Source organism: Diplotaxodon limnothrissa, unplaced genomic scaffold (genome assembly GCF_057381915.1).
Source record: "Diplotaxodon limnothrissa isolate DT_005_m unplaced genomic scaffold, D_limnothrissa_male_GT1.1 unmapped_scaffold_4, whole genome shotgun sequence".
NCBI lineage: Eukaryota > Metazoa > Chordata > Actinopteri > Cichliformes > Cichlidae > Diplotaxodon > Diplotaxodon limnothrissa.
This window is the reverse complement of record NW_028188558.1, coordinates 688562-713348: the sequence shown is the minus strand read 5'-3', so window position 1 is coordinate 713348 and position 24787 is coordinate 688562. Positions and strand designations below refer to the sequence as shown.

The 24787-nt window shown below is 42.5% G+C and overlaps 2 protein-coding genes across 4 annotated transcripts in view; one reads left to right on the top strand and one right to left on the bottom strand.

The window, feature by feature from the left end:
- Positions 1–24787, bottom strand: part of LOC146606847 (protein NLRC3-like) — a 1106670-nt gene that overhangs the window by 782040 nt on the left and 299843 nt on the right. The window lies entirely within an intron of this gene.
- The window catches only part of LOC146606850 (protein NLRC3-like), a 57884-nt gene continuing 45880 nt past the window's right edge, over positions 12784–24787 (top strand). Inside the window, exons 1-4 of the mRNA XM_085349286.1 lie at positions 12784–12864; positions 14644–14872; positions 15011–16817; positions 21975–22148. Coding sequence (XP_085205412.1) covers positions 12784–12864; positions 14644–14872; positions 15011–16817; positions 21975–22148 — 2291 coding nt within the window. The remainder of the gene's footprint in view (positions 12865–14643; positions 14873–15010; positions 16818–21974; positions 22149–24787) is intronic.

Here is a 24787-nt window from a genome sequence, read left to right as displayed (position 1 = left end):
TCTGCTGTATGAATGACCAATTGGCTAAAGATTTTCTTGTGCTGACTGATTCTTTTAATCTTATTCAGTGGGTGAATGAGCCTACCCATGTTCAAGGCCACACCCTTGATTTGGTTTTTTCATTCAATGTGGACATTTGCATTAAGGAAATCAGGAATACTGGTCTCTCTGATCATTCCCCGGTCATCTTTGATGTAGACCTGGGTGATACTGGACTATACCTAAACTCTCCTCTTTATCCTACGCGCACTATTAATGCCAATACTGTGGTCAATTTTATTACGTCTTTTGTTAACTCCCCATTTAGTATGCTGGATTGTTCTTCCCCACACACACTTGAGAACTCTACTAATACTCTTTTAACCACCTGTTCCTCGATTCTTAACATTGTTGCACCCATCAAAATGAAACGCCCTAGAACTTTCTCACAATGCTGGTTAAATGATTCTGTTCGTGCCCTACGACGTATATGTCGGCGTGATGAGAGGAAGTGGAGGAGTGATAGACTTCAGTCTTCTTATGATATTTTACGTATTAGCCGCTCGAAGTTCCAAACTGCTGCCAGAACGGCTAAAGCGGCTTTTCTCTCTAAAATTATTACCACTAATGGTGATAATCCACGAATTCTATTTAAAATTTTTAACTCTGTGGTGAACCCCCGTCCCTCTATGCCACTGCTGTCTTCCCCGGGTCTTTGTGGAAAATTCTCAAACTATTTTTTAGATAAAGTTTTATCCCTTAGATCTACTCTTCCTCTGGTGACTGATTGTATGTCTACTCCTGATTGTTCGGCCACTTTTTATCAATTTGAACCCGTTTCTCTCTCCACTCTGAAGCGTCTAATTGATAAATTGAACAATACTAACTGTGTACATGATGCTCTCCCATCCCGTATTGTTAAGGATTGTTTCAGTGTAATTGGACCTTGTTTATTGTCCATATTGAACTTCTCCTTGCTTTCTGGCTATGTACCTTCAGCTCTCAAGCATGCCATAATCCAACCTGTTCTAAAAAAAAGGAACCTTGAGCTTAGTGATTTTGCCAATTTTAGGCCTATTTCTAAGCTTCCCTTTCTGGCTAAAATACTTGAGAAGGTGGTTCTGCTCCAACTGCAGACCTACCTTGATGAGAATAATATAAATGATAAATTTCAATCGGCCTTCAAACAACATCACAGCACAGAATCAGCATTGCTTCGTGTTTTCAATGATCTCCTACTAATGGCTGACAACGGACGCCCCTCAGTCTTAGTGCTTTTGGATCTATCATCGGCATTTGACATGGTTGACCATAATATCTTATTAGCGAGACTTGAGCACACTGTAGGCATCAAGGGCGCTGCCCTGGATTGGTTTAAATCCTATCTCTCCAATCGGCTCTCTACGGTACATCTGGCTACATCCTCTTCCTCGGCTGTACCTGTTTGCTGTGGTGTCCCCCAGGGATCTGTGCTGGGCCCTACCCTTTTCTCATTATACTTGCTTCCTTTAAGTGCCATCTTTGAGAAATACCATATTGCTTATCACTATTATGCAGATGATATCCAGCTCTATTTTGAGCTAAACGACGATCTTGCTCTGTCTCTGAATAGCCTCCGAGAATGCATGTCTGAGGCCAAGAAGTGGTTGTTGTCGAATTCTCTTATCCTTAATGAGAAGAAAACCGAGATTATGATTTTTGGTAGTAATGCTCTTCGTGCCAAACTCCGGGATGCCTTTGGTTTTCTTAGTTGTTCTCTCTCTGATACTGTCAGGAATCTGGGTGTCTTATTTGACAGCTCCTTTTCACTTGACAAACAAGTGTCTGCTGTTGTCAGATCTAGTTTTTACCAGCTTCGTCTTATCTCTAAGGCTAGGCGCTACATCCCGCATAAAGATCTCGAAAAGCTCATCCACGCCTTTGTAACGTCGAGGCTAGACTATTGTAATTCACTTTATTGTGGTCTCCACTCTTCCCTTTTACAGAGATTACAGACAGTTCAGAATGCTGCAGCTCGCATTCTAACTAAAACCAGCAAGTTTGCCCACATTACTCCTGTCCTTGCCGATCTGCACTGGTTGCCTGTCAAATATCGTATTCAATTTAAAATTTTGTTGTTTACTTTTAAAATTACTAACAACACTGCACCCAGCTACCTTAAGGACCTTTTAAACCCTTATGCTCCTGCTAGGGCTTTAAGGTCATCGTCACAGTTACTGCTGGCTCAGCCCAGATCTCGACTTAAGACTAGAGGTGATCGATCGTTTGCTCTTGTCGCACCTGTGCTGTGGAACAATCTCCCGATTGGCATCCGGGCATCTGATTCTATTCATTCTTTTAAATCACAGCTTAAAACATATCTTTTTAAACTTGCCTTCTCCACCTTTTAATTGCTGGTTTGTTTGTTTGTTTGTTTGTTTGGTTCCTGTGACCTATTGACCTCTTGTATTAATTCCCTCCTATTTTTCTATTGGTGTCTTTTATTATGGTGGTACAGCTTTTATCTTGCTATTACCCATGTGCTGTAGTCATTCTTATTGGTAGCTTTTATCTATGAACATAACTCGTTATTTTTATTTATCCGTTATCAATGTTTGAACCTTTTATTGTTTTATGTAAAGCACTTTGGTATGCCCAAGGCTTTTAAATGTGCTCTATAAATAAAGATTGTTGTTGTTGTTGTTACCTATGATTGCGGTTTTGAGTAATGAACCAGGCTGGGAGTTTTTAAAAGCCTCAGAAATCTTTTGCAGGTGTTTAGAGTTAATTTGTTAAGTCAAATGGTTAGGTTAATAGCTCGTTTAGAGAACCTTTTCATGATATGCTAATTTTTTGAGATAGGAATTTTGGGTTTTCATGAGCTGTATGCCAAAATCATCAATATTAAAACAATAAAAGGCTTGAACTACTTCAGTTGCGTGTCATGAATCTAAAATATATGGTAGTCTAATGTTTATCAGTACATTGCAGAAAATAATGAACTTTATCACAATATGCTAATTTTTTGAGAAGGACCTGTAATTCTACATCTATTCTATTCTTTCCTTTGAACATAATGTTGTGGTCAGATTTGTGCCTCCACTAAACTGCAAATACAAACGCAAATATCAAGCAAGTCTCAGTATTTTAGAAAAAAGGCAAACCATTCACTTTGGCAGTTGGGCAGGCTGAAAATAATAAATGAACAAAACATTTTATTTAGAAGCATCTTTCAGATTATCAAGTAAACCTCACAAGGTTTACTTGTGAGGTTTACTTGATTGACAAAATCATAGTATGGATAATAACACTTGAAAGGGAATATACTAGATAATACTACGTAGTATTTGGTGGTGTAGTAAATACTGCATAAAATTAATCAGAAAAATTTGAAAAGATGTGTATTAAGGCTACTTTAAATATAGGGAGAGAGCTAATGTTGTGAATGTGGTTCACAGGAAGCCAGTGAAATGGTTGAAGAGCAGTAGTAATAGGTTCTATTAATGACACAACCAGCTGAATTTTGCACTGGCTGAAGTCTATAGAGACATTTGTGTGTTAATCTAGAAAGGATAAATTATAATAATCCATATGCAATATAACAACATCTTGTACAAGAATAGCAGTAGTGTCAGCGGTGGGGAATGATAACTAATATTATGTAGCTGGAAACATGATAACCATTTAATAATATTGATAAGTATTTAATGTTTAGAAACACCTAAGCTCCTCAGCTCTGAATAATAATGTATGGTCATACAATTTATTACCGTATTTCCCAGACTACAGAGCGCACCTGAATATTAGCCGCACAAGCTAAAATCAGGGGAAAATCCTGTTTTGTACATACATTAGCCGCACCTGACTAAAAGCCGCAGGTGTTTCAATGTTGACTTATCATATGTAAGAGAATATGCACAAAGCGAATTGTCAGGAAAGAGATGGCTGCTTGGAGACACACCCCTTTTATTAATATTTTGAAAAACAAATTAGGGGTACATATTTGCACAACTTTTTAGGTATATGTACAAGTACCGGAAATTACAAGTACGAAACATGTACTGTGCTTCATAAATGAGTATCAAATGTAGTACATAACAATAACCTACAGCACACCAGAAAAATAGATTCGGACTACCTTTTAGGCTCAGGTGCAGCGACACGGCTTTAACAAGAAGAAAAGTCAGTCATTCACCACCATCTTTCTCTTCTTCCTGCGCACTGAAACCACCAAAGTCCTCTTCTCAAGTGTCGGATACGAACAGGCTCAGGGTGGCTTCATCATCCACTCTCAGCTTCTTTCTTTCGTTGTCACTTTCAAAACCAAAGAAATCCTCGTTGTCAGTGTCAGAGTCGAACACCCTCAGAAGGGCCGTGGCGGTGTCCTCCTCTCCATCATGCAGCAGTCCAGGCCTTCGAAATCCGTTGGTGATCGTGGATGTTTTCACACTTTTCCACGCTGTCAGAATCCACCGGTGGAGTTAATCATAACTTGCTTTTCGCAAGTTTATCGCCGCTCGTCATCCACACCTCCCGCTGAACGTGTCGCGCTTCTTTGAAGTTTGTTTTTCACGCTACTTGTACGGCACTATGTTGCCTGGCGGATGGACATGTGACCAACATACCACTCTTGAACCCCGATACTGTGTGTCTGATCACAAGCCCTTCCGCCAGGCAACGTAGTGCCGTACAACAGCGGAACAAATAAAACAAATCGTCTTACGATATGACAAAAATCATAGACAATCCATAGAAAAGCCGCAGGGTTCAAAGCTTGTGCAAAAAGTAGCGGCTTATAGCCCGACAGTTACGGTATATGGATTACCTAGAGTCAGCTGCTGAGTGATCATACAGTTATAGTACTGAAAAGAGGCATAAAAGTATTACAGTCCACAGTGCAGTAACACTGAGGTGGAAGACTTCAGGTGGGTGTGTGGCGGCCAGTGGGCTGGCCTTGTGTTTTGCTTTTTCTGTTACCTGTTTCTTGCAGGTAGGTGGAGCTGACCCAATTACAGATGCAGCACACCTGAGGAGGCCAGTCACAGTGCATATAAAGACACCTTGACTGAACCAGCTCTCTGGCTCTGGTGCTCTCTGTCTGGCACCCATCATGTTCATTTGGAAGTTTCAGTTATGGCTGTTATGTCCTTTAACATGAGTTTAAGTCAAGTCAAGTCAAGTCAACTTTATTTGTCAATTCTGCCACATGTACAGGACATACACAGAATAGAAATTGCGTTACTCTCAAACCCTAGTGATTAGAAAAATGCAAATAAAATAATTAAAAAGTAAAAATTTAAATAAATTTAAATAAATACAATACAATTTTACGTATAACAAAAAAAAGCTATGCAATATACAATATACAATATTCAAGTAAGAAGGCATAGTGGTGCAAAATAGGCAATATAGTGCAAATGGGGATTTAGTAGTGTACGGTAAGAGATAGTGTAACAACAAAGGCTTATGAGGTCCAATGCTTAAGCAGTCCAATGCTCCACAAAGTGACTGGAGCAGGCCAGTGAGTGCGTCAGAGAGTGAGTGTGTGTGTGTGTGTGACAGAGTTCAGTGAGACCGTGGTGGAGAAGAGGGGAGAGGGGGGCAGAATCGGGAGGGAGTTTAGCTTCCTGACAGCCTGATGGATGAAGCTGTCCTTCAGTCTGCTGGTCCTGGCCTGGAGACTCCGCAGTCTCCTCCCTGACGGCAGCAGCTTGAAGAAGCTTTGCATTGGGTGCGTGGGATCGGGCCCCTATGCAAAGGGCTTTTTTAGTGAGACGGGTGCTGTAAATGTCCTGGAGGGAGGGGAGAGAGACACCAATGATCCTCTCTGCAGCTCTCACTATGCGTTGGAGGGTTCTATGACAGGACGCATTGCAGGCTCCAAACCACACAGTGATGCAGCTCGACAGGATGCTCTCGATGGTGCCTCTGTAGAAAGTGTGCATGATGGGGGCTGGAGCTCCTGCTCTTCTTAGTTTGCGGAGAAAGAAGAGACGCTGCTGTGATTTCTTGGCCAGTGCTGTGGTGTTGTACGTCCAGGAGAGATCCTCTGTGATGTGCACACCCAAGAACTTGGTGCTGCTCACTCTCTCCACAGACGCTCCGTCAATGGTCAGAGGAGCATGTTGGGTGTGCATTCTCCTGAAGTCCACAACAATCTCCTTCGTCTTCTCCACATTCAGAGAGAGATTGTTGTCAGCACACCATGTGGCCAGGCGTCTCACCTCACTTCTGTAGTCGGTCTCATCCCTGTTGCTAATGAGACCCACCACCGTTGTGTCGTCCGCAAACTTGATGAAGAGGTTGGAGCTGTGTGATGGAGTGCAGTCATGGGTCAGCAGAGTGAAGAGGAGGGGGCTCAGCACACATCCCTGCGGGGCCCCCGTGTTTAAAATGATGGTGCTGGATGTATTACTGCCGACCCGTACTGCTTGAGGTCTTCCGGTGAGGAAATCCAACAGCCAGTTGCACAGTGAGGTGTTGAGCCCCAGCTGGACCAGTTTTTGAGTGAGCTGTTGGGGGATTATAGTGTTGAATGCTGAACTGAACTCTATGAACAGCATTCGAACATATGAATCTTTTTTGTCCAGGTGTGTGAGTGCTGAGTGGAGTGCAGTGGAGATGGCATCATCGGTTGAGCGATTGGGCCGATACGCAAACTGGAAGGGGTCCAGGGAGGGGGGCAGGACAGTCTTGATGTGCTGCATGACTAGTCGTTCGAAGCACTTCATCAGGATGGGAGTAAGTGCAACAGGACGGTAGTCATTAAAGCAGGAGGGAGATGACTTTTTTGGAACCGGAATGATTGTGGTGGCTTTAAAACATGTGGGGACGACAGCCTGGATGAGTGATATGTTGAAGATGTCAGTGAAGACATCAGTGAGTTCCACTGCACAGTCTCTCAGTGCACGACCAGGAATGTTGTCAGGACCCGGAGCTTTACGTGCATTGATCCTGCTGAGGGATCTCCTCACGCTGTCCGGGGACAGAGTCATCACCTGGTCACCAGGAGGGGGTGGGGTCTTCTGTGCAGTGGTGCTGTTTCGGACTTCAAAGCGAGCAAAGAAAGTGTTCAGCTCGTTCAGCAGGGGGATAGTACTGTCACAAGTCTGTGGTGGGGGCTTGTAATCTGTGATGGTCTGAATGCCCCGCCACAGGCTCCGTGAGTCTCTGCTGTCTTTGAAGTGATGGGATATTTTCTTGGAGTACTGTCTCTTAGCCTCTCTGATGCCACGGGAAAGGTTGGCCCTAGCTGTCCTCAGGCTTGCCTCGTCTCCATCTCTGAAGGCAACATTCCGAGCTTTCAGCAGCCTGTAGACCTCTCCTGTCATCCATGGTTTTTGATTGGCCCGGACAGTTATGGTTTTCGTGACTGTTACATCCTCAATGCACTTGTTGATGTAGGCTGTAACAGTCTCTGCGTACTCCTGGAGGTCAGTGGTGTTGTTGTAGGTGGCAGCCTGCTTAAACATGTTCCAGTCTGTGGTGTTAAAGCTTTACCTTATTTCAGTGCTTCCCAAACTTCTTCCAGCCACGTACCCCTTGAGACATGTCACCATCACCCGCATACCCCCTGCTACGAACGACTCGTAGTGTCTATAAATACATTGCAATACCGCATGCATAAAAATAAATACTGCACAGTCGATTATTTCTCACCACCAAATGAATTTAGTAATATATTTTAGTAATGACAGAATTTTAATACCGAACTTTACTACTTAATACTAGCAGTGTATCAAAAGATTTTAGAATTTACCGTTTTGTCGAGAGCATAAAGGCCATATATGAATTTTCATTAAACAGAACTTTGAGCTCGTTCAGACGAGAAAATATATCACACACGTAAGCCAGGCACGGAAGGTACTCTTCATCATGCAAATGTTCAGACAGCTCAAAGGGATGGTTACTGAAGAAAACTTTAAGTTCATCCCTCAGCTCAAAGAAACAGGTCAGCACTTTCCCTCTAGATAGCCAGCGAACCTCTGTGTGGAGTAATAAAGTCTCATGCTCATTGCCCATCTCACAACACAGCAAATAAGTGGGAGTTCAGCGGCCTGGCTTTCACAAAGTTAACCATTTTTACACTCGTGTCCAAAACATGTTTCAAACGAACAAGTATTCTCTTTGCAGCAAGAGCCTCTCGGTGGATGCTGCAGTGTACCCAAGAGGCATCTAGCGCGACTGCTTGCACACGCGAAACCACACCTCCGTGTCTCCCAGTCATGGCCCTTGCGCCATCAGTACAGATGCCAACACATCTGTCCCACACGAGTCCATGTGTGTTCATGAATGTGTCCAACTTTTGAAAAATACTGTATCGGTTGTCCTTTCTTCCAGCGGTTTACAGAACAGCATGTCCTCCTTGATGGTTCCATCATGAATGTAGCGCACATATACGAGGAGATGCGCCAGGCCAGCCATCTAGCTGTATTGCATAAAAGTCACTGTGGCGTATGCGCAGAAGTAGCTGCTGTAAAACATTTTCTGACATTGCATTGATGCGCCGTGAGACAGTATTGTTTGACGATGGAATGGATTGTATCGTCTTTTTTGCCTTTTCCCCCAACATTGTCCCTACCATATCTAAAGCAGCAGGGAGAATGAGGTCCTCCACAACAGTGTAGGGTTTGTTGTTTTTAGACTCTCTCTAACTGACCATGTAAGATGCTTGTAGTCTGTTTTTATTCATAAGATCTGGCACTTGAATGCAGGTTTTACTTGTTAAAAGTGATTTTAGCTGTTGCTCAAAATATTCTCTTGGTTTATTTTTCAAATGGGGATGATTAGTGTCTAAATGTCTCCACAAAAGAGTTCTGAGACAATACTTTTGCACAAATAACGCATTGTGGCCGGGAAAATGCACCAATATTTATACACGTGAACCCACGTGAACAAAATATAATTGTCATCATATTTGCGCTTCTTTGATGAGGTTTCTTCACAGAAAAAATCCAAAAGATTAGACAAGCAATTGGTATATCAACAGCAGATCCAGGATATGTACTGTGTCCACCAAAAAACTGTTTATACACCATGAAACAGTTTCACCCGATTAATAGCAAAGACCTGGAGGACATCTTAGGTCAACTGAACTCCTCCTCCTGCTGTTTAGATGTCCTGCCAACAAGTTTTTTCAAAAAGGTCTCAAAGACTTTAGAGTCAGACCTGTTACAGATCGTCAACTTTTCTTTATTATCAGGTGTGTTTCCAGAATCACTAAAAACTGCTGTAATCAAACCTATACTGAAAAAGGACAATCTTGACAAGACACAAATGAACAACTACAGGCCGATCTCAAATCTCCCATTTTTAAGTAAGATCATTGAAAAAGCAGTTTCTCAACAGCTCAGTTACTTCTTAAAACAGAATAACTGCTACGATGCCTTCCAGTCAGGTTTTAGACAGAACCACAGCACTGAAACCGCTCTGACCAAAGTGTTTAATGACATATGTCTGAATACAGACAGTGGAAAAATGTCAGTCTTAGTTTTACTGGATCTCAGTACAGCATTTGATACAGTTGACCACAACATATTACTCAAACGACTGGAGAACTGGACAGGTCTTTCAGGAACTGTACTAAACTGGTTCAAGACATACTTAGAAAACAGGAAATACTTTGTATCAATAGGTAACTTCACATCTGAGCAGACAAGTATCACATGTGGCGTTCCCCAAGGTTCCATCTTGGGACCCCTTCTGTTTAACATTTACATGCTCCCACTGGCACAGATTATAAAGAACAACAAAAATAAACTATCATAGCTATGCAGATGACACACAAATATATATCACAATGTCACCAGGAGACCGAGGCCCTGTACAGGCTCTTGGTAAATGCATTCAGGAAATTAATGACTGGTTGTGCCACAATTTTCTCCAGCTAAACAAAAACAAAACTGAGGTAATAGTCTTTGGCGCCAAAGAAAAACGATTACAGGTCACCAGAGAACTTCAATCTATACATCTAAAAACCACAAACCAGGCGAGAAATTTGGGTGTAGTGCTGGATGCAGACCTAAACTTAGAAAAACACATTAAGACAATAACAAAGTCAGCTTACTATCACCTCAAGAATATTTCAAGGATAAAAGATCTGATGTCTCAACAGGACCTGGAAAAACTAGTCCATGCATTCATCTTTAGTAGGCTTGATTACTGTAACAGCATCTTTACAGGTCTACCTAAAAAATCAGTCAGACAACTACAGCTCATTCAGAACTCTGCTGCTCGAGTCCTCACTAAGACCAAAAAAGTGGACCACATCAGTCCAGCTCTGAGGTCTTTACACTGGCTGCCTGTCCGTCAGAGGATAGACTTTAAAGTTCTGATGCTGGTCTATAAAGCTCTGAATGGTTTAGGACCAAAATACATCAGTGACCTCCTGACCCAGTATGAACCTTCCAGATCCCTCAGGTCATCTGGATCCGGTCTTTTATCAGTTCCCAGAGTCAGAACCAGACACGGAGAAGCTGCATTCAGCTTTTATGCTCCTTATATCTGGAACAAACTCCCAGAAAGCCTCAGATCAGCTGAAACACTCAGTTTATTTAAATCCAGGTTGAAGACTCACCTCTTCTCAGCTGCATTTGAATAAAGCACCAAATCCACACTTTTAATCATAATCAGAATCAGAAAGAATCAGAATCAGAAAGGGTTTTATTGCCAAATGTTGAGCAGGTTTACAACATTAGGAAATTGCTGCGGTGCTTCAGTGCAAACATACTGTCATAAATTACGCTTTAATAGACATGAAATAAAAATAAGAATAAGAATTAAAAGTGCTAAGTAGATAAATATACACATGATATATACATGAGTGCAGGTGGTGATCAGTGCCAAACATGGAATGATGCAGTGAACACGTAGGGTCATGTGTTAGTGGTGGGAACAGTCATACGGTTATTGTTCATGTGTCCGACAGCAGAGGGGAAGAAACTGTTCTTATGGGGAGAGGTTCTGGTGCCAATGGACCGGAGCCTCCTGCCTGAGGGGAGCAGGTCAAACAGACTGTGTCCAGGGTGAGAAGGGTCAGCTGAGATCCGAGCTGCACGCCCCAGTGTCCTGGAGGTGTACAGGTCCTGCAGAGATGGGAGTCTGCAACCAATCACCTTCTCAGCAGAGCGCACAACACGCTGCAGTCTCTGTTTGTCTCTGATAGTGGCTCCAGCGTACCACACAGTGATGGAGGAGGTGAGGATGGACTCGATGATTGCAGTGTAGAATTGCATCATCGTCCGTGTTGGCAGGTTGAATTTCTTCAGCTGCCTCAGGAAGTACATCCTCTGCTGGGCTTTCTTAATGACGGAGGTGATGGTGGGCTCCCACTTCAGGTCCTGGGTGATGGTGGTACCCAGGAAGCGGAATGAGTCCACAGAGGTGATGGGGGTGTCAGACAGGATGATGGGGGGGAGTGGAGCTGTGTGCTTCCTGAAGTCCACAATAATCTCCACTGTCTTCTGGGCATTCAGCACCAGGTTGTTGTGGCTGCACCAGGACACCAGACGTTCAACCTCCCTCCTGTAGGCAGACCCATCTCCGTCCGAGATGAGTCCAATAACGGTGGTGTCATCTGCAAACTTGATTAGCTTGACAGACTGGTGGGTGGAGGTGCAGCAGTTGGTGTACAGGGAGAAGGAGAAAGAAAGCTTAGATTTCAAAACTTACATTAACTACTGATTTTATCTACTGTTCTGATTTTATCTGTTTTGATTTTGTATACTGTTTTGTTTGTTTGTTTGTTAATTAGTTAGTTTGTTTGTTTGCTTGCTTGTTTTAATTAATTTTAAATCATGCTTTTTATTTGTTTTTGTTTCTAATGTCTCTGTAAAGCACTTTGAATCACCTTGTTGTTGAATTGTGCTATACAAATAAATTTGCCTTGCCTTGCCTTGCCTTACAGTCCGAGCTGTCATGCTTTCTCCCACTTTGACGCTCCGCATCTGACACTTCATCACTTTCCACATGACTGGCTCCAGCTATGCTAGCCACTTGGCTAATAACCACAGATACATTCGTGCTAGCATCCAAATCTGAGGAACACATTATTGTTGAACAATCACCTGTGCAGTCACTGGAAAGTGCATCTTCAGATATGAGTTAATTGGTTGTTGTGGCCGGTGTCTCTTTTTTTTCTTGTTAACCAATTGTCATTTTCGCGCTGCACTGAATGCTTGGAGGCAACTTCAACTGTTAGGTGAAGGTGAACTGTTAGCAATTTTTTTGCTGAACACCAGAGGGTGGTATATAGTCATGTATTTGATAGCCACATAAAACTGTATTAGCGCAAATTTCGGCTTTTAAAATTTTTGATCCCCACTCCAACGCCGACCCACGCGTACCCCCTACAGCCACTTGTGTACCCCCGAGGGTACGCGTACTCTAGTTTGGGAACTACTGCCTTATTTTCATTAAATATGTCTTACAGCCTTTAAAAGCCTGTGTGTGGTCTCCCACTTGTTTGTCACTTCCTATTAGGTTGAAGGAGTGTTTCTCTCTTGAAAATCATTTATTGAAATTTCTGTTGCGGTGAACATGGTTAGAGCAGTTGTCTCGGGAGCATGTCCCCAGAATTGAGGGGGTCGCTGTTTGTGCAGTTGCCTTTCTCTTTCTGGCGGTTTTTAGTGCATAAATACCCACTGTAAGTAACTGCATGAAGACTAGGCTTCAGTTAAGTAGATTTTGGTTAGGCAGTTAGTGGGAAAGTGCTGTTTTCACTTGCATTTCAAGAATCAATACTTTGCTGTTATGGTTACAGTTAATGCTTTTGTTCAGTCTCCATCGGAGGAACTCTTGAATAGTTGTACTAAAGAACAACTCTTGATGCTTGTTGAATATTATGGTGTCGATGTTGGGGATAAACGGTTGAAAGATGAGATTAAAGAAGTGTTGAAGGCTGCATTAGTAAGGAAAGGCGTGTTGCCAGGTAAAATGAAGACTTTGGTGGCAGAAGTTGATCAATCTGTGGTCTCAACCGTTGCTTTGTCTTTTGAGCAGCAAAAGGAGTTGTTACTCTTACAAATGAAAAGAGACAAGCTGAGCATTGAGAAAGAACGCGTCAGGCATTCTTTAGAAAAGTAAATAGTAAAGAGGTCTCCTGTTCGTGTCACCAGATCTGATAAATGTTCCATAATATCCAGATATAGCTGCAGATAAAGCATCCTTATAGTTGTGTGTGTGCTACAGTGGCTTGTAAAAGTATTCAGCCCCCTTGAACTTTCCCACATTTTGTCACATTACAACCACTAACATGAATCAATTTTATTGGAATTCCATGTGAAAGACCAATGCAAAGTGGTGAGAAGTGGAACGAAAATCATACATGATTCCAACATTTTTTTTTTTTTACAAATAAATAACTGCAAAGTGGGGTGTGCGTAATTATTCAGCCCCCTGAGTCAATACATTGTAGAACCACCTTTTGCTGCAATTACAGCTGCCAGTCTTTTAGGATATGTCTCTACCAGCTTTGCACATCTAGAGACTGAAATCCTTGTCCATTCTTCTTTGTAAATCAGCTCCAGCTCAGTCAGATTAGATGGACAGCGTTAGTGAACAGCAGTTTTCAGATCTTGCCACAGATTCTCGATTGGATTTAGATCTGGACTTTGACTGCCCTGGCTTTATCTTTAGGGTCATTGTCCTGCTGGAAGGTGAACCTCCACCCCAGTTTCAAGTCTTTTGCAGACTCCAAGAGGTTTTCTTCCAAGACTGTATTTGGCTCCATCCATCTTCCCATCAACTCTGACCAGCTTCCCTGTCCCTGCTGAAGAGAAGCCCCCCCCCCCCGAGCATGATGCTGCCACCACCATATTTAACAGTGGGGATGGTGTGTTCAGAGTGATGTGCAGTGTTAGTTCTCCGCCACACATAGCGTTTTGCATTTTGGCCAAAAAGTTCCATTTTGGTCTCATCTGACCAGAGCACCTTCTTCCACATGTTTGCTGTGTCCCCCACATGGCTTGTGGCAAACTGCAAACGGGACTTCTTATGGTTTTCTGTTAACAATGGCTTTCTTCTTGCCACTCTTGCATGAAGGCCAACTTTGTGCAGTGCACGACTAATAGTTGTCCTATGGACAGATTCCCCCACCTGAGCTGTAGATCTCTGCAGCTCGTCCAGAGTTACCATGGGCCTCTTGGCTGCATTTCTGATCAGCGCTCTCCTTGTTCAGCCTGTGAGTTTAGGTGGACGGCCTTGTCTTGGTAGGTTTACAGTTGTGCCATACTCCTTCCATTTCTGAATGATGGCTTGAACAGTGCTCGGTCGGATGTTCAAGGCTTGGGAAATATTCTTGTAGCCTAAGCCTGCTTTAGCTGCATTTAACAACTGTCTGGTGTGTTGTTTTGACTTCATGGTGTTGTTGCTCCCAATATTCTCTTAGACCACCGCCGTCACAGAGCAGCTGTATTTGTATTGACATTAGATTACACACAGGTGCACTCTATTTAGTCATTAGCACTCATCAGGCAATGTCTATGGGCAACTGACTGCACTCAGACCAAAGAGGGCTGAAAAATTACGCACTCTTCCTATAAAGAGCCAAGGTTTTATTTTCATTGAGGGACTGTACATAATGCAACTAATTAAATTGATTCCCAGAAACATACCTCATTCTATGTTCTTCTTCTCTCTCCTGTGTGAAAAAAGCTTTTGGTTCATTCATAAAATATTGTGTTCCAGATACTGGAGGACAAAATCATCACTTTTGTGAAGAATGAGCTGAAAAAGATCCAGAGAAATCTGAGTCAAGATGACCTTCAGTGTTTTAAGAGTCAGTATGAGAATGAGGATGTATTACACAGTGTGGATGAAGAACAGAGTAAGAGCAGAAGAGAAGCATTTGTGACGATTGCAGTGGACTTCCTGAATATAATGAAGCAGAATAAGTTCGCTGAGCATTTGCTGAGAAGTGAGAATTATTCTCTAAATATCTAAACTGCTAAAACATTCAGCAATGTCTCAACAAATAGACAACAATCATGCAAAATATGTGCACTTCATAATTCCTTGACTTTGTGTGTGCATTTTTGTGTGTATTGGATTACAGGAACCTGCACTAGGAACTTTGAGTGGTATCAGCATGAATTTAAATCTGCACTGAAGAAAAAGTTCGAGTGTGTGTTTGAGGGGGTCGCAAAAGCAGGAAACCCAACCCCTCTGAATCAGATCTACACAAAGCTCTACATGACAGAGGGAAGGACTGCAGAGGTCAGTGATGAACATGAGGTCAGACAGATTGAAACAGCATCCAGGAAACCACACAATCTTGATGCAATAATAACACAAGAAGACATCTTTAAAGCCTCACCTGGAAGAAATGAACCAAGCAGAACAGTGCTGACAAAGGGAGTGGCTGGCATTGGGAAAACAGTCTTAACACAGAAATACACCCTGGACTGGGCTGAAGACAAAGCCAACCAGGACATCCAGTTCATATTTCCATTCACTTTCAGAGAGCTGAATGTGCTGAAAGAGGAAAAGTTCAGCCTGGTGGGACTTGTTCATCACTTCTTTACTGAAACCAAAGAAGCAGGAATCTGGAGCTTTGAAGACTTCCAGGTTGTTTTCATCTTTGATGGTCTGGATGAGTGTCGACTTCCTCTGGACTTCCACAAAACTACAATCCTAACTGACCCTAGAAAGTCCACCTCAGTGGATGTGCTGCTGATAAACCTCATCAGGGGGAAACTGCTTCCCTCTGCTCGCCTCTGGATAACCACACGACCTGCAGCAGCCAATCAGATTCCTCCACAATGGGTTGGCAGGGTAACAGAGGTCAGAGGGTTCACTGACCCACAGAAGGAGGAGTACTTCAGGAAGAGATTCAGAGATAAGAAGCAGATCAGCACCATCATTGTCCATATCAAGACATCACGAAGCCTCCACATCATGTGCCACATCCCAGTCTTCTGCTGGATCACTGCTACAGTTCTGGAGGATGTGCTGAAAACCAGAGAGGGAGGACAGCTGCCCAAGACCCTGACTGAGATGTACATCCACTTCCTGGTGGTTCAGGCCAAAGTGAAGAAGGTCAAGTATGATGGAGGAGCTGAGACAGATCCACACTGGAGTCCAGAGAGCAGGAAGATGATGGAGTCTCTGGGAAAACTGGCTTTTGATCAGCTGCAGAAAGGAAACCTGATCTTCTATGAATCAGACCTGACAGAGTGTGGCATCGATATCAGAGCAGCCTCAGTGTACTCAGGAGTGTTCACACAGATCTTTAAAGAGGAGAGGGGACTGTACCAGGACAAGGTGTTCTGCTTCATCCATCTGAGTGTTCAGGAGTTTCTGGCTGCTCTTCATGTCCATCTGACCTTCATCAACTCTGGACTCAATCTGCTGGAAGAACAACAAACAACCTCCAACAAGTCTGAAACAAGAGACTCTGCAGAGAAACACTTCTACCAGAGTGCTGTGAACAAGGCCTTACAGAGTCCAAATGGACACCTGGACTTGTTCCTCCGCTTCCTCCTGGGTATTTCACTGCAAACCAGTCAGACCCTCCTACGAGGCCTGCTGCCACAGACAGAAGGTAACTCGCAGATCAATAAAAAAAAAATTCAGTACATCAAGAAGAAACTTAGTGAGAATCTGTCTGCAGAGAAAAGCATCAATCTGTTCCACTGTCTGAATGAATTGAATGATCGGTCTCTAGTGGAGGAGATCCAACAGTCCCTCAGATCAGGAAGTCTCTCCACAGATGAACTGTCTCCTGCTCAGTGGTCAGCTCTGGTCTTCATCTTACTGTCATCAGAAAAAGATCTGGATGTGTTTGACCTGAAGAAATACTCTGCTTCAGAGGAGGCTCTTCTGAGAATGCTGCCAGTGGTCAAAGTCTCCAACAAAGCTCTGTAAGTAAATATGTGATCAGTCTTTTATTTATAACATAAACACTGTGATGGACCCTTAAAAATTTAAACATATTTATTTGAATGATCATCAGCACTAAATACAGTATATTATAGTTAATGTTTGGTAGCAGCAGTAAATGTCAGTGTCTTAAATACATATGGATGTCAGCTTTTATCAAAGTCATATCCAGAGTCATGGTCAACGCCTCCAACAAAGCTCTGTATGTATGTCTATGCTATGTCATACACTCATTTATTTTTGAAATATTAATGCAACCCCTCCCCAAATCGCTATCTTATCGTGCTATAGGGGTTTGTGTGTCAGGGATTCCAGGGGCTATGGTTTCCAGGGGCTTCTGGCCTCTGGTTGGGTCTCCCATGGCAAATTGGTTCTACGTTAGTGACCAGACAAAGAGTGAATCAGAAGACCCTTATGAGTGAAAGATCAAGGAAACAGTTTATCTTGCACGGGACATGGTTACCGTGGCCCCGCCCTGGATCTAGGCCTGGGAAGGGTGCCTGCATCTGCTAACTGAGCTTTAGTCCATGGGGCCCAACCGGGGCACAGTTCAAAAAAGAGACATGGGCCAATCCTCCTGTAGGCCCACCACTCGCAGGAAGTGCAATAGAAGTTGGGTGTAATGTGTGCCTGCGGCAGCCAGGAGCAGAGGCTCTGATGGACTGATCCCCGGCTACCAAGACTAGCAATTGAGACATGGAACATCACCTCTCTGGTCGGGAAAGACCCTGAGAGGAAGCTGAGAGGTACTGACTAGATATAGTTGGGCTCACCTCAACGCATGGCTTTGCGTCTGGAACCTTTCTCCTGGAGAGGGGCTTGACTCTGTCTCAAACTGGAGTTACCCTTGGTGAGAGGCAGTGGGCTGGAGTGGGTATACTAGCATCCCCTCAGCTTGCTGCCTACACATTGAGTTCCCTGTGCCTTTGGGTACTGTGAACAAGTCCTGACTGTTGTCTGCGTTCAGAGTGCCCAGCCTTCTTTGAGTCCTTGGTGGGGTGCTCGTGGGTGCTCCACCTGGAGAATGGGAGGCTTCAACGCCCATGTGGGCAATGATAGTGAGAGCTAGAGAGGTGTGATTGGGAGGAATGGTCTTCCAGATCTGAACCCGTGCAGTATTTTGTTGTTGGACCATGTTCGAACATAAGAGTGTCCGTAAGTGCAGGTGGCACGAGGACACCCTAGGCCGCAACTCAATGATCGGTTTCGTAATCGCATCATCACACCTGTGGGTATATTTTCTGGACAGTCAAGTAAAGAGAGGGGCTGAGCTGTCAACTGATCACCGCCTGGTGATCAGTTGGATCAGGTGACAGGGGAGGATGCTGGACAGATCTGGCACACCGAAATGTATAGTGAGGGTGCACTGGGGTCACCTGGCAGAGCACCCAGTCATCGAGGTCTACAACACATACCTCTGGCAGAGCTTCAACAGCATTCCGACGGAGAGTGGAGAAATTGAGTCCGAATGGGCCATGTTCAGCACCTCCATTGCAAAGCCACTGCACTGAGCTGCAGCCGCAAGGTGGTTTGTGCCTGTCATGGTGGTAAATGGTGCACACCAGAGGTGAAGAGACCCACCAGGCTGAAGAAGTAGGTCTATCAGGCTAGGTTAGACTGTGGGACTTTGGGGCAGCTGATAGGTACCGACAGGCCAAGCAGAACGCAGCTGGGGCAGTGGCTGAAGCAAATAGTCGGGCGTGGGAGGAGTTAGGCAAGGCCATGAATAAAGACTTTCAGACTGCCTCGAAGACTGGACTGTGTATAGTGCGGGAGATGCGGTGCTCTCTTTGACTCAGAACATTGTCAGGTGCTGGATGGAATACTTTGAGGACCTCCTTAATCCACTGGCATGTCCTCCGTTGAGAAAGCAGAGTCTGGGGCTGAAAAGGGTGGTAAATGGTAAATGGCCTGTATTTGTATAGCACTTTACTAGTCCCCCTTAGGGACCCCAAAGCGCTTTACATATCTTTTTTTTTTTTTTTTTTTTTTTTGTCCCGTTTGGATCTATAGCCATCAGAATTGTTGTCTTGAGGCCAAGAAAGATGCCAAGCGGATTTATTTTACCAAGTCGATCATCATGGCCTTGCCATTTTGGTCCATTTGGTTGACCTTTATTATAATTATGAATTTATTTTATTTTCAGTTGCAAACGGGACAGACATAACTGTGGGATAGGACAGGGGGAAAGAATAAAAGAAAGAGGGGGAGAGAAAGAAAGAAAACCAAAGGGGAGAAGAGACGGTGAGAAGGGGGGGAAGAGGGAAAAAAAAAAAAAACAACAAAAAAAAACTCCTGGGTCACCTGTATGGAGAAAAAAAAACAGGAGACAGCAAACAACAAAGAGCAACATAATAATAGAAAAAAAAGCACCATCACAATAAACTAGCTAGTCATAGATATCAATAGTTACTAAATAATAAACGATATTGTGCAGCACGCAAGATAGACAGCGCACAGTGTGCTTTGAGGCAGCAGCCAAGAAAGCTGTAGTCCGCGTCTGTGAATACCCATGTGTACACCTGTGTGCATACCTGTGTGGATCAGCATGCTTGCATTCCAAAGGTTTCTCCATGTAATGATCTGCTAGGGAGTGTGGGGAGCCACAGCCCTGTCCTTTATGGTATCAAGCAGGTATGGAGGAGATCAAAACTCCAGACATCCAGAGGCCCCCAGAACACAAGAGACCAAGGAAGACCCACAGAGGGGCAGCTGCGCCACTGTCCCAATTCTGTAAATTGTTAAGGTTTGTCATGATTCGAGTTTTGAGGAGAAGACAAACGACTGCATGGTCTCAGTAGATGCCAGAATAGTGATCTTTATTACACACTTCTAAGACAGAAGCATGGGAAGACAAGCGTACAGCCACAGATCTCCGCCGGGCGGCGGCTCTCCATATCTTTTATATTATTCATGATGACGTCACACAGACCTTACTGGAAATGATATCAAGTCCCCACAATCCCAAAAGTTCCTTATATAGACATCAGATGATACCTTTAGAGAAAACAAGTGTGTGATCTGTTGTGCATTTTGTGAAACTGTGAGTCCAACTAGAGGAGATGTCCTGAGACGACCTCCCTTTGTTAATAAGTGTGTATGTGAGGGAACGTGCGTGTGTTACATAAGTCTGTATATATGTGCACGTTAGTGAGGCCTGACTACGTGCAAACTGAATGTAACAGTCCAGCTGGACCCACCAGTTCGAGTGGTGATGGTGCAACAGCCTAAGCAGATAGAAAGAATAATACAGGTCAATCCAACAGATCTAATGATTTTCACACTCTTTAAAGTCAGAGGTCTAAGGCAAACTAAAACTACATACTGATCACCCCCTCTATATTAAGAGTATAATATGATCTAGAACAGTATCATAATGCCACTACTTTGATCTCACATATAAGGTAACATATGATAACAAAATAATCTCACAGGTTCAAATATTGAGGAAGGAGAGTACAAACAACCATTGGTCCAGAACTTGGTCAAACAATTGATTTTAATGAAATACACGCGTGGGAAGACCAGTTCCGCTCTCAGACAGGGCTGATCTCCGACTAATCAAAGCATAAACAGATATTTTATACCATCGGGGTTTGAATTTAATGACGCCCCTTCAACGTCACACAGATACATACATACATACATACGTCAAATCAAAACCACGACTTTTAACACAGTTTGAAAAGAACATTATCTCTATCTTCATGGCAGGTATTTCCTGTCAACCTTTTGACTTTTACTCCTCGTCTGGAACACGAGAAACTGTTCCTCTTTTTGCAGAGACAAACATGACTACCCTCTCACCTATAAATGAACCCACTAACTGTATGTGTGTCTCGTCCTTAAATGCTGTCTCATCTCACCCGTTGCACTTCTGACCTTTCACCAGAACAGAGGCTCATCCTTAGGTGCAATAACCTAACTGAAACTATATGTACTATGTTGAATAAATGTTTTAATCAAGAACCTCTACTAAAAGCTTAATCAAAGAATAAAAAAAAGTATAAAAGACAATCTGAATAACCCAGTTATTCAAATAGCCTCGTCTAACCAGCTCCTCAGAATAATCTGCACTTAGACTCTGCTCTCGGTTTCAGTTCTGCAAAAGCCCGCTCTGCAAACCTGCAACTTCCTGTCGGCCTCCCACTTAGTCTTTCTGAAAGACACACTTTTTAAACATCTGAATGCAATATCAATACTGTAGATTATATTATTAATGCAATGGTAATGATGATTATTAACAATAGCAGTAAAATAATTTCCCTGCTCTCCACAAAATACAATAAACTTCATTTCACTTCTCAAATATCACTGTCTCCTGTATGATATATTTAAGTGACATTTTTTTTATCGTAACAACCAACGATTTATACAGGAAAATAATGACTATTAACAAGGTTGCCCATACTTTTGCATCCCACTGTAACATAGCTGACATTAATAGTGATATAGGCTGTACTCCTGAATTGGGATACAGCTTATATCTATCAGCTGCCCAGGGAACGCCTTGGTGTTGCTGGGGGAGGTGGCTGGGGAGAGGGAGTTTTGAGCTTCTCTGCTTAGGCTGCTGCCCCCACAGTCTGACGCCAGATAAGATGAAGAAGATGGATGGATGGATATTTAAGCAATGCATGGTTTATAGCAGTAGAAAGGCTTTCTAAAACATTTGTGGATGTAACCCTGATCACAGTCGACCCAGGGCTTTTCTTTAACTCTTCAAAAACTAATATAAGTAAAAGATAGTAATAAAAATCCCAGTAAGGATCTAAAGCACCTAGTTTCCAACCGAGGATGAATGGTGGCTGCATCAGGGTTCAGTATGTGATAATAAGCATTCTTTTGAACTGTATCTTGTGACACCAATCCCAGATATTCTAATTTGTTAAGTATGAATGCATGCGTCGGTTGGTATTGATCAAGAGTCACTCAAAGTACTAGCTCCCTACTTGTACAACAGATACATTTACTGTGTAACTGTGCTGTTTCAATGCAGGTTCTATTTTTTTTTTTTACTTTCTTTTCCATGCTTGAATTATAAGATGTATTTTTATTTAGAATTTGACATGGAATTGTTTTTCTTTTGGTCATTTGAAAATAAGTCATTTAATTTGATCACAAATGTAATTGATTTTCAGACTGTCTGGCTGTAACCTCTCAAAGAGAAGCTGTGAAGCTCTGCGCTCAGCTCTCATCTGTAAGTGTTTTAGGCTGGGAGAATTGGATCTGAGTAACAATGACCTGCAAGACTCAGGAGTAAAGCTGGTGTCTGCTGGATTACAGAGTCCAAACTGTACCCTGGAAACTATCAGGTGAGAATTAGAGCTATTTTTCATTAATTGATATTCATAATCTGGATTATACTATTGCTCAAACAAAAACTTTGTTGAATTCTAAATTGACCTTTTATCATATTTAGGTGTTTTAGTCTCTGAATGACATTTTTATTTATTTATCTTCATATCCATTGTTTTTTTTTTTAAATCATTGAGCACGAATCTGTGTGTATAAGATGCTTTTTAAGCACTGGTCTTTTGAGAGATTTCAGATATTTTGGATTCATAACATAACACTTTCTTTTCATTGCTACAAAGTTTTTCATGCAGGATTACAGCAAATGTACTTCAAACCATTTATTTACAGCGTCATGGTGGTACACTGGTTAGCGGTTTCTGAGTCTGTTTCCCCCACCTTGCTTCTGTGTGGAGTTTGAATGTTCTGCCCATGTTTGTGTGGGTTCTCTTTGGGTACTTGGGCTTTCTCCGACAGTCCAAAAACATGCAGTTATTAGGTTAGGTGAATTGGTCATTCTAAATTGAACAATATAAAAATATAAGTGCAAGAAGAACTGGAAAAGCAATTAAAATTCTCTAAGCAAACTGTTTACAAATCAGGCCCAAAAGCAACAAAAATTCTAGCTAGGCTGCTTCAGAAGCAGGAATTAAAGCATGCTGTCCTAGGGATCAGGGACCCCTCTAATGGTGGCTTGACCCATGATTCAATAGAAATTCCCACAATTTTTAACGACTATTACCAAACGTTGTACTTGTCTCTGGCACTGAGAGCAGAAAATGTCATCATTCCCTATCTGGCCTTAAATCAGCAAATTTGACTCACCTTATATCAAGGATTACATCTAATATTCAAAGATGGGGTAATTTCCTCCTTTCATTTGGTAAGATTAATGTTGTTAAAATGAACATCTTACCAAAATTTTTCTTTTTCTTTCAGTCCCTTATTTGTGACGAAACATTTCTTTATTTCTGGACAAGACAAGATTATTGGTTCTTTCATTTGGGGAGGGAAGCCATCTAGGGTTTCTAAAAGTTTACTGCAGAGATACAGATTTAGTGGAGGACTTGCATTACCTAATTTTCTAGCTTACTAATAGGCCGCTCACATCCATAAACTTTGCTATTGGCTAAAATCTTCTGGATCCTCGTGGTGTAAATTGGAGCTATCATCATGCAAGGCATTTTCTATACTGGCTTTGCTCTATTCCTCTTTACCCAAAAAACCCTCTCTGTATACTGATAATCAGGTGGTTCTTAACACACTCAAGATCTGCTTTCAGTTTAGACCTCACTTTAATTTTGTAATCGCATCTTCCTTGGGTTCTCCACATGACAACTATTTGTTTCCCCCATCACTCTTGGACTAAAAATTTTCTGTGTGGTGTGACAAGGGTATAAAACAATTCAAATATTTATATGTGGATGGCAGTGTTGGGTGTAATGCGTTACTGTAATTAAATTACTTTTCCACTGAAAAAGTAGAGTAACTAATTACTGTTCATTTTTAGGTATTTTAATTACAGTTACTTACAATGTACTTGCGTTACATTGTAAAATAATTAAACTCGCTGAATATAATTATTTAATTTATCTTCTAAACGTAGAAGTAAACTCTGCCGCTTTAACATCGCTGTAGTGCAGGTGCATGTCATTTCGCGCCAGTTTGCCGCATAGTCGTATTCTAAAGCGGAAGATGTCGGACTCGACTGAAGCGAGTGGCTGTTTTTTGAAATGGACATATTCCCGTCTCTTCACTTTTCTGAAACAAGCAGACAAGAACATTGCAGTAATATGTAAAAACTATCGGCTGCTGTTAATAGCACGAGTAATCTACTGAAGCGCCTGACACAGAGCATAGACGAACACTTCTGAGTGATCCTTGTTCATCATCCATGGATAACACCGCGGCAACTCCTGCTAAGCAGTAAAACCTGATTTTACTTCAGCAGCACAGAAAGTGTCTGAAGGTGAGCTTAAAAAAAATGATTGCAGGCTACATTGAGGAAGAGATGCTACCGCTGCGTACTGCAGAGTCTCCGTCTTTAAAAAATGTATTTATTATTTAAAGAGTTTAATTTCTACTGTTTGTCTCTGGAACATTTCAAGCACGTCCTGTACAAAACTGTTGCCTTTGCGGGTACAAAATGCAATTACAAGCAAAATATGTTTCACCTCTACCCTAGAAATGAATCTACGTGATGTCTGTGTCTGTAAGTGTGTTATGCATTGACCTTTTATTGCACTCTGTCACCTCTCACCATGTATCAACTGAACAGTCCCGCCAGATGAAGCTTATGACCCTCGAAAGACTGAATGCTTAACTCTTTAGGAGCACATTTGCAGTATTTGTATGAAAATGATTATAACCGCTTTAATAAAATTCAATTCAATTCAATTTTATTTATATAGTGCCAAATCACAACAAAAGTCACCTCAAGGTGCTTTATATTGTACAGTAGATTGCACAATAATAAATACAGAGAAAGACCCAACAATCATATGACCCCCTATGAGCAAGCACTTTGGCGACAGTGGGAAGGAAAAACTCCCTTTTAACAGGAAGAAACCTCCGGCAGAACCAGGCTCAGGGAGGGGCGGGGCCATCTGCTGTGATTGGTTGGGGTGAGAGAAGGAAAACAGGATAAAGACATGCTGTG